General features: G+C 43.2%; 1 protein-coding gene across 2 annotated transcripts in view; it reads right to left on the reverse strand.

Moving 5' to 3' along the window:
- Positions 1 to 5,036: 5,036 nt before the first annotated feature.
- Positions 5,037 to 14,684, reverse strand: part of brd7 (bromodomain containing 7) — a 48,472-nt gene continuing 38,824 nt past the window's right edge. For both annotated transcript variants that reach the window (XM_068049419.1, XM_068049418.1), the window contains exons 14-17: positions 13,858 to 13,963; positions 9,457 to 9,600; positions 7,629 to 7,772; positions 5,037 to 5,266 (exon numbers count right to left, since the gene is read on the reverse strand). In XM_068049419.1, coding sequence (XP_067905520.1) covers positions 5,160 to 5,266; positions 7,629 to 7,772; positions 9,457 to 9,600; positions 13,858 to 13,963 — 501 coding nt within the window. In that variant the 3' untranslated portion in view covers positions 5,037 to 5,159. The remainder of the gene's footprint in view (positions 5,267 to 7,628; positions 7,773 to 9,456; positions 9,601 to 13,857; positions 13,964 to 14,684) is intronic.

Genomic DNA, 14,684 nt, shown 5'->3' on the forward strand with positions numbered 1-14,684 from the left:
AGACAAGGGCATCAAAGGTGGAGGTGAGAGTGTGACTGAGCAAATCAATAGCTGCAGCAATGTGATGGTGAATGGCGGGCCAAAGGCCGGACTGATGGGAATTTGAAAGAGCAGTTCTAATTGTCAGAAGAAGCTGCAGATCGTTGAACTTATATTTATGCAGGTAGGAAATAATTTTTAAGCATTTTTCTTTTAATGTTCTGCCTATATTAGAAATTGCTTCTGATTGCTACTCACAGAATTGGACCATTGGCAGCCCAATTCACCCAGTCAAAGATTTTTAGGAACAGGTATGGCATTCCCTATGGTCACTAATTTGTGTGTCTCTTAGTGCTACCTGAGGGCCAGAATCGGGGGGGGAAGGGGAGGGCTGTGCTGTTGGCCAGAGGAATGGCAGCATCATGCAACTGTGACTCCTGGCTGACATAGTCCATCTGTTTCACCACTATCATCGCCACATTCCTCTTCCTGTGCCACCCACTGTTGTGGATCTGCAGAAAAAGGCAGAAGGTAAGAATGGGTGAAGATTACCCTCTTGGGAGTAAGAAGGCAAAGAGGGAGGAGGCTGTGCCTGTGTGGTGCTTCACATGGATATCAGGGCATCAGTATAGGTACCCAGTCAGTAATTTGGCATCACCATCTCCCACTATAAGAGTCAAGTTCCTCCCCACAAGCTTCAGAGCCTTGACCTTGAGGGATATGAAAATGGGGATGCCTCTCCAGAAAGCTACCTCTGGAAGGCTTTGTGTGCCAGTTTGTCTGCAAGTAGCATGAATAAAGGTTAGGCTCACAGTTAGATGTGCGCCAAGGGACATGGGAAAGATGAATTAAGATATGTGAAACTGTGAACCTGTTAAAATGGAAGTTTTTTTTTTAGGTAATTGAAGTAATTGCTGAGGGAAGCTGGATAACCAAAAGAGTTGAGTTGGAGTCACCCCACCTCTTCCCCCTTAACCAGCATTCAGCAAATGTTGCTTTAAGAGGGTGAAAAGTGTACTGGCGCCCACAGTGCAAATGGAGGAATTAGCAGTCAGTGCCACCTCCCTCCAGGTAGCAGGAGTGATAACTCTGAGTGCCTTGGTGGCACTCACACACGCAGGAGTCTGTGTGCCTTCAGGAAGGCATTGAGGTCTGAACAAGTGAAGTTATTGTTTCATAGCTTGGTGCCATTCCCGGTTTCCTCTGGGTGCTCAACTGGTCATAAATTCGTGATAATTTCAGTGCATGTCTGAGCAATATTTTTATGAGTGAAGTGAGAGAGAGCTCTTACCTGTTTGATCCCTAGTCTGCTGCTGAAAGAGGTCAGGCTGAATTCTCTTTAAAGGCTTCATAGAAGTTTCCAGGTAGTTCAGTTGCTTACCTCTGTTTTACACAGATCTTGCACCAGTGACTGTACAAATGGGAATGTAAATTAGCAATCGGGATGCTCATGTATCTCCACCTAGAGGCCATTGGAAGACAACCTTTTTTAAAAAAAGGTACAACAGCAGTAACTCAATTCTAGACCGATGTCTTTAAAGGAAATACACTTCCTGCTTTGAGGTTCCCATTACGTACATCTATTCTTACCAAGGTTAGAAACTATACAAATGCCTGTTCTTTCTATAAATGCATAAATAACTCCTCGATTTCCAGGGCAGTGACAGGTCTATGGCATGTGTGACGAGATTACTTCGTTCATCGAGAACCTGTGGTACATGATGTTACAACATTGTCCATTTCTAGGATCAATTAACACTGGGCATGTGGATGTTATCACTGAATCGTTACAGTGCAGAAGGAGGCCATTCAGCCCATCGTGTCCGCATTGGCTTTCTGAAAGAACAATTCACTCAGTTCCATTCCACCACCTTCTCCCTGTAACCCTGCACATTCTTCCTTTTCATATAACTGTCTAATTCCCTTTTGAATGCTTAAATTGAACCTGCCTCCACCACACTCTTGGGCAATGCACCTTAACCACTTGCTGCATGAAAAAGTTTTTCCTCTTGTCACTTTTGCTTCTCTTACCAAATACATTAAATCGGTGCCCTCTCATTCTCAATCCTTTCATGAGTGGGAACAGTTTCTCTCCATTTACTCTGTCCAGACCCATCATGATTTTGAATACCTCTATCAAATCACCTCTCAGCCTTCTCTTCTCCAAGGAAAACAGTCCTAACTTCTCCAATCTATCTTTATAACTGAAATTCCTCATCCCTGGAACCATTCTCGTGAATCTTTTCTGTGCTCTCTCCAATGCCCTCACGTCTTTCCTGAAGTGCGGCGCCCAGAACTGGACGCAATACTCCAGCTGAGGCCGTACTAGTGTCTTATACAAATTCAACATAACTTCCTTGCTCTTGTACTCTATGCCCCTATTAATAAAGCCCAGGATACTGTATGCTTTATTAACCATTTTCTCAACCTGTCCTACCACCTTCAATGACCTATGCACATAAAGACCAAGGTCCCTCTGCTCCTGCACCCCGTTTAGAATTATACCTTTTATTTTATACTGTCTGTCCATGTTCTTCCTACCAAAATGAATCACTACATTTCTCTGCATTGAACTTCTTCTGCCACCTGTCTGCCCATTCCACCGACTTGTCTATGTCCTTTTGAAGTTCTGCACTCTCCACCTCACAGTTCACAATGCTTCCAAGTTTTGTATCATCTGCAAACTTTGAAATTGCACCCTGTTCACCAAGGTCTAGGTCATCTATATACATCAGGAAAGCAAGGGTCCCAACACTGACCCCTGGAGAATTCTACTACAAACCTTCCTCCAGCCCGAAAAACATCCATTGAACACTACTCTTTGTTTCCTGTTACTCAGCCAATTTCATGTCCATGTTGCTACCGTTCCTTTTATTCCCTGAGATACAAGTTTACTCAAGTCTGTTGTGTGGCACTGTATCAAACATCTTTTGAAAGTCCATGGACACATCAACAGCATTGCCCTCATCAACCCTCTCCGTTACCTCCTCAAAAAACTCCAGCAAGTTAGTTAAACATGATTTTCCCTGAAGAAATCTATGCTAACTTTCCTTAATTAACTCACATTTGTCCACGTGACAATTGATTTTGTCCTGAATTATTTTTTCTAGCAGTTTTCCCACCACCGAAGTTAAACTGACTGGCCTTTACTTGCTGGGCTTATCTTTACAGATATCTTTTAAGAAGGGTGTAACATTTGCAAATCTCCAGTCCTCTAGCACCACCCCCGAATCTAAGGAAGATTGAAAAATTATGGCCAGTGCCTCTGCAATTTCCACCCTCACTTCCCTCAATATCCTTGGATGCAATATCGGGACGTTGAGGGCTATGAGGAGTTGGCACGAAAGAGGAGTTGAGGTCTGGGGCAGATCAGCCATGATCTTATCGAATGGCAGGGCAGGCTTAAGGGGCCAAATAGTCTACTCCTGCTTCTATTTCTTATGTTCATCTCATCAGGTTCTGGTGCTTTATCCACTTTAAGTACAGACAGCCTATCTAATACTTGCTCTTTATCAATTTTAAACTCCTCTAGTGTCTGAATTATCTCCTCTTTCAACATTGCCTGGGTTGCATCTTCTTCCTTGGTAAAGACAGATGCAAGGTATTCAATTAATACCTCAGCTATGCCCTTTGCCTCCATGTGTAAATCTCGTTTCTCGTCCCTAATCAACTCCTCCTTTTACTATTTATATGCCTATAGAAAACTTGGGATTTCCTTTAACACTAGCTGCTAGTCTCTTTTCATGCTCTCTCTTTGCTTCTTTTATTTGCTTTTTCACTTCCCCTCTGGACCTTTTATATTCAGCCTGGTTCTCAATAGTATTTTCTACCTGGCATCTGTCATAAGCACACTTTTTCTTCTTTATCTTAATCTCTACCTCTTTTGTCATCCAGGGAGCTCTGGATTTGTTTGCTCTACCTTCCCTCTTCGAGGGAAATACCTTGACTGTGCCCAAACTATCTCTTCTTTGAAGGTAGCCCATTGTTCATCTACCAGTTTTCCTACCAGCTTTCGACTCCAATTTATTCGCTCCAGCTCCATTCTTGCCCCATTGAAGTTGGCCTTCCCCCAGTTAATTATTCTTACCCTGGATTGCTCTTTGTCCTTTTCCATAGTCAGCCTAAACCTCATGATACAACGATCACTATCCCCGAAATGCTCTCCTACTGATACTTGATCCATTTGGCCCACCTCATTCCCAAGAACCAGGTCTATCAATGCCTCCTTTGTCGTTGGACTAGCAACATACTGTTGCAGAAAATTTTCTTGAACATACCCTAGGAACTCTTGCCCCTCACTGCCCTTTACACTACTATTATCCTAGCCTATGATTGAATAATTAAAGTCCCCCATTATAACTACCCTATAATTTTTGCACCTCTCTAATTTCCTTGCAAATTTGTTTCTGCACATCCTTCCTACTTGCTGGTGGCCTACAGATAACACTGAACAATGCAACTGCACTTTTTTGTTCCTTAGCTCTAGCCAAATTGATTCTGTCCTTGACCCCTCTGGGACACCCTTTTTATCCAGCACTGCAATGCTCTCCTTAATCAATACAGCCTCCTCCTTTTTTCCCTTTCCTATCTTTGCTGAACACCTTGTATCCAGGACTATTTAACACCTCATCCTGCCCTTCTTTGAGCCAGGTTATAGATGTGGAAAACGATTTACAGTCCTGGTTGTGGTGATCTCACTCACTGCTTTTATTGCAAGTACACAGATTACAAAAATAGAGTTTAAATTTTCAGCTCATTGTATTTGGACCCAGTAATGGGTCCCATATTGTAGGGAAGGGGCGGAGGGAGAAATTGTTCCTATTGAGTTCTGTGACTGTGAGCCAGGGAGATAATATAATGCAAAGGACACTGCAGCCTCAAACTGGTTTACAAACAGTGTTCTTATTTATACAACACAACTATAATCCAAAGAGAGGTTTGTTTTCTTCGGAAATGCTCATTTCTAAACCGTCATCTACTTACTGGTGAACATATGTAGGAATGTTCTTAAAAATCCTAACGTTCAAGACAAAACAATACAATTTAGTGCAAAAGTGTTAAAAAAAATTCCCACATTTATTATACACTTTACAGTACAAAATTTCAGATAAAATTGTTCACCACTGTTGATTATATTCTTCGAGTTGAGACACATTCTTCCTACTTAATAATCTGTCATTTCATGTAATAATAGCAATTGGATCTTCTCCACTGATGGTCATGGTTTGTTCAGGCTGTGGCAACTCTGCAATTTCCATCTCCTCCACTAGGTTGCTGTTTCTGGTTCCTGCAACAGTAAATTTATAGTCACTTCTAAAAGCACAGTAAATTGCTGAAAAAAAACTGCAGTGATTGATCAGGCATTCAGAGATGAACAGAACTTGTAGAATAATAGAACAAGTTCATCTATTAATGAGTTAGAACGTGCAGGTTTCCCTGTTTGAGATAGTCCCGTTGAATGGAACTGAGGCTCTGAATTCTGGGTTGACCTCCAGTGGGATACTTGTGCCTGGTGAGTGCCCCCCACTTGCCTCTCTCCCATTTCCTCGTATGGAGTGTGGGAGCCCATAAAATCTCTCCCACCCTATAGCCGTAACCACTCTATTGGTGATATAAAGATGGTTACACCTATAGATGGAACATTTTTGCTGTGACTTACTAGCCTGTGACTCATTTCAGTACTTCACACTTTTATCTTAGGGAAGGGTGTGAAGATATGAATTAATTTTATTTTGGTTTTCTGCAGTGAGCGGCAAAGGTGACATTTAATCTAGAAAATAACTCGATCCCTGATCCTGGAAGATGCAGTAACCCAAAATCCACTTCACCAATTATATAATATTTAATTAAATAATAGCTTCATATTTGCTGGTTAAGGTTTAAAAACATGGCAACTTGCTCCAGATATAATTGAGCTTTTTTTTTAAATAAATGGCTTTGGTTAACTATATGAGCTGTCTACCACATTAATGATTTATGGTGAGCTAGCAGATTGTATTGTGGTAGTGGGCACACTAAAATTGGTCTCAGTGCTTGTGAGGGGTCATAATCAGCTCGACTTCCTATTGCTGACTGCTATCTCTTCCCAAAACATGAACATGAATACTAGGCAAAGATATAAGGAGCAGTTATGATACCGACCATGGTCAAATTGCTTATCAACAGTTGATGTCCAGGCTCTCAAATAAAGAACTGCCATTTGGCAAGATACCAAAGGGTTTCAGCATCTGCCAGCTGTACTCAAGCATGAATCAGCACTTTCAGTAAAGAAAGGAATAGAAGTTTTAGGACTTCCTCACCCCCCAAAAATTAAATGTAAGCCTTTGAGAACCACGTGACAAGAGTAATTCAGGATCTTGAATACTCAAGATAGGAGAAAGAAGAATAATCTGAATATAAACCTAAAAACTACTCTAGGCTGCTAGGAAAACTAATGCAACAGATGACATAGAAACATAGAAAATAGGAGCAGGAGTAGGTTATTCGGCCCTTTGAGCCTGCTCCGCTATTCAAAAAGGATCATGGCTGATCATCTAATTCAGTACCCTGTTCCCGCTTTCTCCCCATATCCCTTGATCCCTTTGGCATTAAGAAATATATCTTTCTCCTTCTTGAATGTATTTAATGACTTGGCCTCCACTGCCTTCTGCGGTAAAGAATTCCACAGGTTCACCACCCTCTGAGTGAAGAAACTTCTCATCTCGACATACCCCGTATCCTGAGACTGTGATCCCTGGTTCTGGACTCCCCAGCCATAGGGGAGTCCACATCCTCCCTGCATCTAGCCTGTCCAGTCCTGTTAGAATTTTATAGGTTTCTATGAGATCGCCTCTCATTCTTCTAAACTCTAGTGAATATAGGCCTAGTCGACCCAATCTCTCCTCATACGTCAATCCTGCCATCCCAGGAATCAGCCTAGTAAATCTTCTTTGCACTCCCTCCATGGCAAGAACATCCTTTCACAGATAAGGAGACCAAAATGGCATACAATACTCCAGATGTGGTCTCACCAAGGCCCTGTATAACTGCAGTAAGACATCCTTGCTCTTGTACTCGAATCCTCTTGCAATGAAGGCCAACATACCATTCACCTTCCTAACTGCTTGCTGCACCTGAATGCTTGCTTTCAGCGACTGGTGTACAAGGACACCCAGGTCTTGTTGCACCTCGCCCTTTCCCAATCTATCACATTCAGATAATAATCTGTCTTTCTGTTTTTACAACCAAAGTGGATAATCTCACATTTATCCAGTTATACTGCATCTGTCATGCATTTGCCCACTCGCCCAACTTGTCCAAATCACATTGGAGCCTCTTTGCATTCTCCTCACAGCTCACATTCTCCCCCAGTTTTGTGTCGTCTGCAAACTTGGAAATGTTACATTTAGTTCCCTCATCCAATTTATTAATATATATTGTGAATAGCTGGGGCCCAGGCACTGATCCCTGCGGTGCACGACTAGTCACTGCCTGCCACCCGGAAAAAGATCCGTTTATTCCTAAATGACCCATTTATCCCTAAAAAAAGACAGGACAATTTTCACATTCTGTTTCCACATATGAAGTTGTATTTAAATCTGGATGTTCAATCTCTTGATTTTATAATGCAGATTTTTAAACTTCGCCACTTAATTCTTCCCATTACTCACCAGATAATGAATCTGGTAAACAGCTGTCCATCATTTCCAAAGGAACTGCAATTCCCATAGCCTTGCGAATTCCAACAACACTGGTGATGTCTCCAGGAGCTACTTGGCTTGCCAATTCTTTCAGGTTTCCAGTTACCCTTTCAGCTGAACAAACAGAAATTAACAATTGCTGTTAATATTTAGAGGAGGTGGAAAAGTTGTGGGCTTAATTGGCTGGATTAGTGGACAATTGCAGCACAAGTCTTGAGTGGTCGAACCACTACACTGATGTGCAAATTAAGCAGGCAATCATTAACAATACTTTAGCGAGATTGCATGTGCAAGTCAACTTTTAAATGTCATTTTAAGTTCTGATAGTTTCATCCTACAATCTTTACATTCTATCCCAGATTGAAGGCTGTGAATGAAGTAGGTTGACTGACATTTCACTTGTTAAATTCTGGAACTGAGTCTTATAATAACTAAGACTAAAAATATACAAAGTCAAAATCTTACGTCACAGTGCCTTCTATATTTAGTAATGCTGAAGACTATTCTTTTTCCCTTGAATTTTTAATTAATTCTTCTAGCAGGCAAATATTCCAGATAATTTACATTTATCTTTTGTTGTACACAAGTTATTGTTGTCCATGTTTCAAATGCACTTTCAAATAATTAACACAAAAATATATTAAAGATAATAAGTATAACACAATTTAGTTTTTGAAATCCAAGAACTGTTCAAGAACTTCAAATGTTTTGCACATTGAAAAGAAAATTTGATTTGCAAAGTCAACTTCAGACAACAGCTGGAATTTTACACCCCCTGCGGGAGTAAACTGTAGGTCAGGGGGTGGGGGGGTGGGAGGGAGGGTGGGGAGGAAGGCGTAAAACTGTGTGAGGCGGGAGGTGTTATTCCTGTTATCTTCCTGCCCCTGCTGCAATTTTATGAGCGGTGGTGGAGGTGACAAGCCACTCACCCGCCAATTAATTGCCACTTAAGGGCCTCTTCCTCCCGCCACAGCTGGTATTTTACCAGTGGCGGCTGGGAACTTCCTCATCTATAGGGGCCACTAGGTAAAAGCTGGGGGCCTCCTGATCGAGCACCCTGTACCCCACAGAGGCCCCCCCACCCCACAGCACCTCCTCCTGCCCTCTTGAACGAGCCCTACCCCCTCACCAGGGCCCAGCCGATTAACTGTGGTGAGGCCAGAAACCCTACTCACCTTTGTGGAGGCTGACATCCATGGTCCATCCGGGGTGCAGTCTCAGCAGTAGCCACCGCTGTCTGTGGCGCTGCTGGGATTGAAGAGATTCCGGCCTGCTGATTGGCTGGCAGTTCTTGGAGGCAGGACTTCCTGCCCCAGAGGGACAGAAGACCCAACCAGGGCCAATTAAGGACCTGGGACAAGTAAAGTTATGGTGTGGCTTCCAGGCCTGTGGAAGAGGGCTCACCCCCAACTTTTTGGCCAGTGAGTGGGGTCTTTGCTCCGACGTAAAATTCCGGACGACATTTACTTAATTTATTTAACTAAATGAAATTAGCCAAGGTACCAATAAATGAAACCAATAATAATTAAATGGTTAAAATCCAAGATATATTCTTTGGAGGAAGATGCACATCGTAATGTTAAGGTGACAAACTCAAATCTGGAACACAGAACAATCAAAACCAAATGCTACAAACTAAGGTAATTAATGCAGAAGACATGGGAGGAAACAGATTTCAAAGATTTTTTCGATTTAACAGTAAGAAAATAAATGTCATTATGTTAGCAAGTGCTGTAAAACTTTCCTGTAGCTAGACCAGTGTTCGTGTATTGCTGGTCATTAAAGATATTTGACATACCAATTAGCAGCTCTCGAATGGAAGGTCCCAACAGGCAGAGCACTGCAGATGGGGGTCTGGTACTGAAACGCTCATTCTGTGCTTGCTGAAGATCTTGTAACAACTTCGTAGTTTCATCCAGCTTCTTCTGAAACATCCCACACTCTGAAATCCAGCAACAGAGTTAATTCTAGGAACTACAACAACTATTTGACGTCTAGCTAATCAGGACTACCAGTATGTTCATTTCTTGTAGCACTACATAAGGACATTTAAGTCATCTGTGTCAGCTGTGGCTGGGAGGTGGGGGGGGGGGGTGGTGGGAAGCACTCTGAGTCAGAAGACAGTGGGTTGATGTCCCAGTGTAGAGATTTGAGCACATAAATCTAGGCTGACACTCCAGTACAATATTGAGGGATTGCTGGAGTGACAGAGGTGCCATCTTTCGGATGTTAAACTGAGGTCCCTCTCTCTCAGATGATGCAAAAGGTCCTATAGCATTATTTTGAAGATGAGCAGGGCAGTTATCTCTGGTGTCCTGGCCGAAAATTATCCCTCAATCAACATCATTAAAAAACAGATTACCCACTGCTGTATGTGGGACCTTGTGTGCCCAAATTGGCTGCTGCATTTCCTATATCACAACAATGACAACACTTCAAAAATACATGGCTGTAAAGCTGTTTTATAAATGTATTTTTTTTTCTTTTATGCATTAATATTAGAACGGCCAGGGTTTTCCCAGAGTGATGCAAGTGTTCCAGCTAGTTAAAAACAGGTTGAAATGCACTGCAAGATAGATTGCATTCATTTAAAACTATCAATTCACAGAGCATGTTGAGGAAAACACCATATTGTGTGGTGAAGAGTCAAAGACCAGGCAAGTCCAAAATTTGTATCCTGACCTATGCTGAACTCAACCATGTTTGGGTTGGTGCTGAGAAGTAGCCTGAATATATCTCTTAAAACAGCTTAAAGATAAAGGGATTATGGTAGGAAAACTAGGCAGAATTCCTATTCTCCGACTGCTATCTACTGACCCTGGCTGGAAAGTCTGTAGGTGCAGATGCTGGTTAATACCTTGGTAGTGATACCATTTGCATGTGAATAGCCAATGCTCACTGTTGAGGTTCACACATGAAAAATGGGCATTTGACAGATGGGACTGCCAGCATCCATGAAAATGTAACACAGAATGAATCATCACCTTCAGGAAAGGGGAGGGGAAGAGACATAACTGGAGAAGGGAGAAGCACAAGTAGAATATGTGATTAGCACCTCATCTGTACAAATTACCCAGGTACAGTCAGTGTCAGAAATAGTGAATGAGCAGTTCAATTGAATGGGTATAATAGTAAATCTACAGAAAATTAGCAGGGCTATAGTTGGAGTACTGTGTGCAGTTCTAAGCTGCGTACTGTATGAAATGAGAGAGAAGGTACAACAGAGACTTACTAGAATGCTGCCTGGTATGAGGAAATACAAATATAAAGGAAAACTTCCAAAACTGGGGCCGTTTTCTAAAAACAACGCAAAATTAAAACAGATGACTTGATAGAAGAAATGGGACAGAGCAGATAGAAACAGACCATTTCCAATGATTCAGGAATTTAGCTCAAGGGAAAATAACCATCAAATTAAATGTAGGAAATTTCAGACAGAGCAAGTGAAACTACATGTACCCAGCATTTCCATTTCTACAGAAGCCTGAAGTATAAAAAAAAGTTTTCCAACAAATATTAAAGCCCTCTCAGCTGTGAAACTGGGATCCTATTCATTTTTAGGAATAAAATAGATTAAACTGGACAGCTCAAAACAAAACTGAATTAGGCACCCTATTGGTGCCAAACTAAAGAACGGTGATCAATGTTACTTGTGAAGCAGTCTACTGCTATAACAAGCACTCGATGCTCCCCAGAGTAAGGCTTTTTCACAAGAACAATTTACAAAAGTCTGAATAAAACAGATCGGGTGAGGGCGAAAATTGAAAAAGACAGCGAAATTACTACCACAGATCCATAGGGTTGGATTTTGTAGCCCCGCCGCCGGGAGCGATGGTGGGCACGGAACATGGCAACCGGCCCCCACGGGACCAGCGATTACGTGGCGGGCGGCCACTTTACATATTGTCTGTGGCTACCCCAACCAATCAGGTGGCAGGAATGCCCTCGGCGATGCCGTTCTCTGTGTCACCTGTTGAAGCAGCAGGTGCAGGCGCCATTTTTAGAAGCCTGCCAACCCTGCCAATAGTACACCATAACGCAGAGTTCACCCCTTCCCCAACACCCAACAGATGCAGAGTTCAGCCCTTCCCCACATCCCCCCCCCCCCATACAGAACAGAGTTTATCCCTTTCCCACCCTGGTGGTGGCAGCCTGCCCCGGACAGCAAAGTGAAGGCACGTTAAAGTCGGTGGCAAACCCGCTTCTGCCTAGCCTGGGGATCCGTCCCGTACTTTACGGGTCCCCGGGCTTTAATTGTCCCGAGGCGGGACTTCCACCCACTGGAGGGAGGAGGTCCCGCCTCAGTAAGCTGCTGGCCAATCAGTGGGCTGGCTGCTCTTAGTCCCAGCAGCGCCACCGGGAGCGGTGCTGGGACTGCAGCCCAGCCGGCGCCATGGACCCTGGAGAGTGAGTTGGGCATGCCTCACCAGGGGGATCAGTCCTTCCCTGGTGAGGCTGGGGTGGTAGTTTGGGGGTTGGGGGGCAGGGGTGCTGGGCGGCCTTTCAATTCCCCAGCAGACCCGCTTGCCATGGGTAAAATACCCGTGGAAGCGGGTGCGGGCCCTCAAGTGGGCGTTAAGTGGCCACTTAAGGACCTTGATTGGTCCCGGGCAGGCAGACCATTTCCCCCATGCCCGACTGCCGTAAAGTCGACCAGAGGTGGGAGCGGGGCGGGTAGGCCTCCCGGAGCCTCTGCTCAATTTTATGCCGCCCCCACCCCATCAACTGACCGGCTGGGGCGGCGTAAAATTCAGCCCCTTGTGTCACAATTTGGTGCAAATCCTTGGACATGGTTTGATGGAGCTACTCAGATTATTCTATTAGCTCTGTGGTGGGGGGGGATTGTGTAATCTGCTATACTAAACATATCAGCCATTGCATGACTAAGTAGCTAATAAGTTATTTTTGTGCAAGGAAGGTAGTAAAGAGACATTCATTGACTGCTGTGCAGCAAAATTAAAGTGGTAGGTGCAGCAGGAAAGGTGCCAGATGTGGCTGCTAACCTGTTGGCAGTTTAAACTGCCTCCTTGAAATGAGCCCATGATGCGTATTTACTTAAAATTAGGGCACATTCAAGTTACAAAGTTCACTTCATTTCTCTTTAGGCAGATTCAGGGCAAGATCTGATCCATAGTTTTCAGAATAAAATGGGTCAATTTTCTAACAGTTCTCAAAAATAACAAAACAGACATGTAAGTTCAAAGCCATACAGAGAGTTAATTTTTAATCTACCACTCTTTAATTAGTAACTGGCTATAAACAGTTTCTAAAATAGGTGTCAGCCAAAGACTCTTGACAAAGGTCAGGGTTTGTGGAGTCAGATGCCATGCAGAAGAATGGATTGAAGTAGGGAGATGAAACAGGAAAGAGGGCAGGAGTTAAGGGAAGTTCCTCAGACTGGCAGAAAGTGGGAAGTGGTGTCCCACAGGGATCTGTCTTTCAATCGCTGTTGTTCACCATATACAAAAAAATGATTTGGTGGCATGGTGTAAATTTGCTGATGATACCAAATTTGGCAGGGGGTGAGGGGTATAGCTGATAATATGGAGGACTGAACCAAAATACAGGAAGACTTCAGGCTTCTAGAGTGAGCAGATAAATGGTAAATGTAATTCAATATAGCAAAGCATTAGAAACATAGGAAATAGCAGCCGAAGTAGGCCATTCAGCCCCTCGAGCCTGCTCTGCCATTTAACTAGATCATGGCTGATCTTCTACGTCATTGCCATTTTCCCACATTATCCCTACATCCCTTGATATCATGATGTGGTTCATTTTGGTAGGAGGGACAAGGAGGTCACTTATTCCTTTAAAGTTAAGGAACTAAATGCTATTGAGTAAAAAGATGGGATGGATGTGGAGAAACTGTTTCCACTTCTGCACGAGTCCAAAGAAATTGGACACACATATAAGATAATCACCAAAACATCAAATAAAGAATTTAGAAATAATTTCTTTATATGTAGAGTGGTGGGAATGTGGAACTCATTGCCACATGGAGTGCTTGAAGCAGATAGTATTAATGCAGTTAAGGGGAGCTGATACATACTTGCGAAAGAGAAGGTAATAGAGGCATACAGGTAGAGTAGGTGGAGACTCTTGTGCAGTATAAGCATAGAAATAGGCAGATGGGAAGAATGGCCTATTTCTTTGTTGTAGTTTCTGTGTAAATTTAAAACAGTTCTCAAAGGTTACATACCTTCTGATTCAGGCTCCCCATTTATTACCGACTGTAGAGAAGCAAAACTGTCATTAACACGGCCAAAGACTGATTCCAATGGCCGAGGAGACTCAGCTGGGACAACCTGGATGAAACAAACTGAAATGTGACAAAAGAAATTCTGCCTACATTTCTTTCTCAAGAAGTCAGCTGTGGGTAAAGTACCACAAATGGTAATAGTTATCCCTAGATTAGTCCCAGAATCTACTTTTTTTTTTAAAAAACAAATACGAAAACGTATTTTCATGACTCTACTTTGCAGTTCTTCAATTCAATATAGCAGACAGCCAGGGAAAACATGGAATGAGGAAAAGCCTCCTTTGGATGTCACTTCCCATACCAGCATTTCAGTCCAGTTGCTCTGTTTTCAGATTGTGGCCCACATTCAAACCAACCAGTCCTTAATAAGCTCCACTGAACACACTTTGCTTCCTATTTTGCACTGTAACCAACCCTTCCCTCTCTCTGACGAGATCTGCTTCCCAGTGATACGGCTGCTCATTTAGAAATACTACAGAAAAAGGGATCTTCAAACCCTGAGGCATTGACATTTTGGTGCCAAAGTACAATCCCTGGACCTAAATGGTGAGGCTGAAATGCCCCAGATTTTGGGCCTCAGGCCTCGTTTCTATGGAGCTGGCGCATTGTGTTGCAGCGGCCATCAGGTAAGTGAGGCCTACTGGGCTGGGTAGGGTGAGCAATCCGGTTGTGAGGTAGCAGTGGCTGGGGGAGGTATCCTGTGGCCTTGGGAGTGTTTATTTAATGTGGGGTTGGGCGTGCCCCTGCTACTCCCAGCTCCACATTCA

The sequence above is a fragment of the Heterodontus francisci genome, chromosome 17 (genome assembly GCF_036365525.1).
Source record: "Heterodontus francisci isolate sHetFra1 chromosome 17, sHetFra1.hap1, whole genome shotgun sequence".
Lineage (NCBI taxonomy): Eukaryota > Metazoa > Chordata > Chondrichthyes > Heterodontiformes > Heterodontidae > Heterodontus > Heterodontus francisci.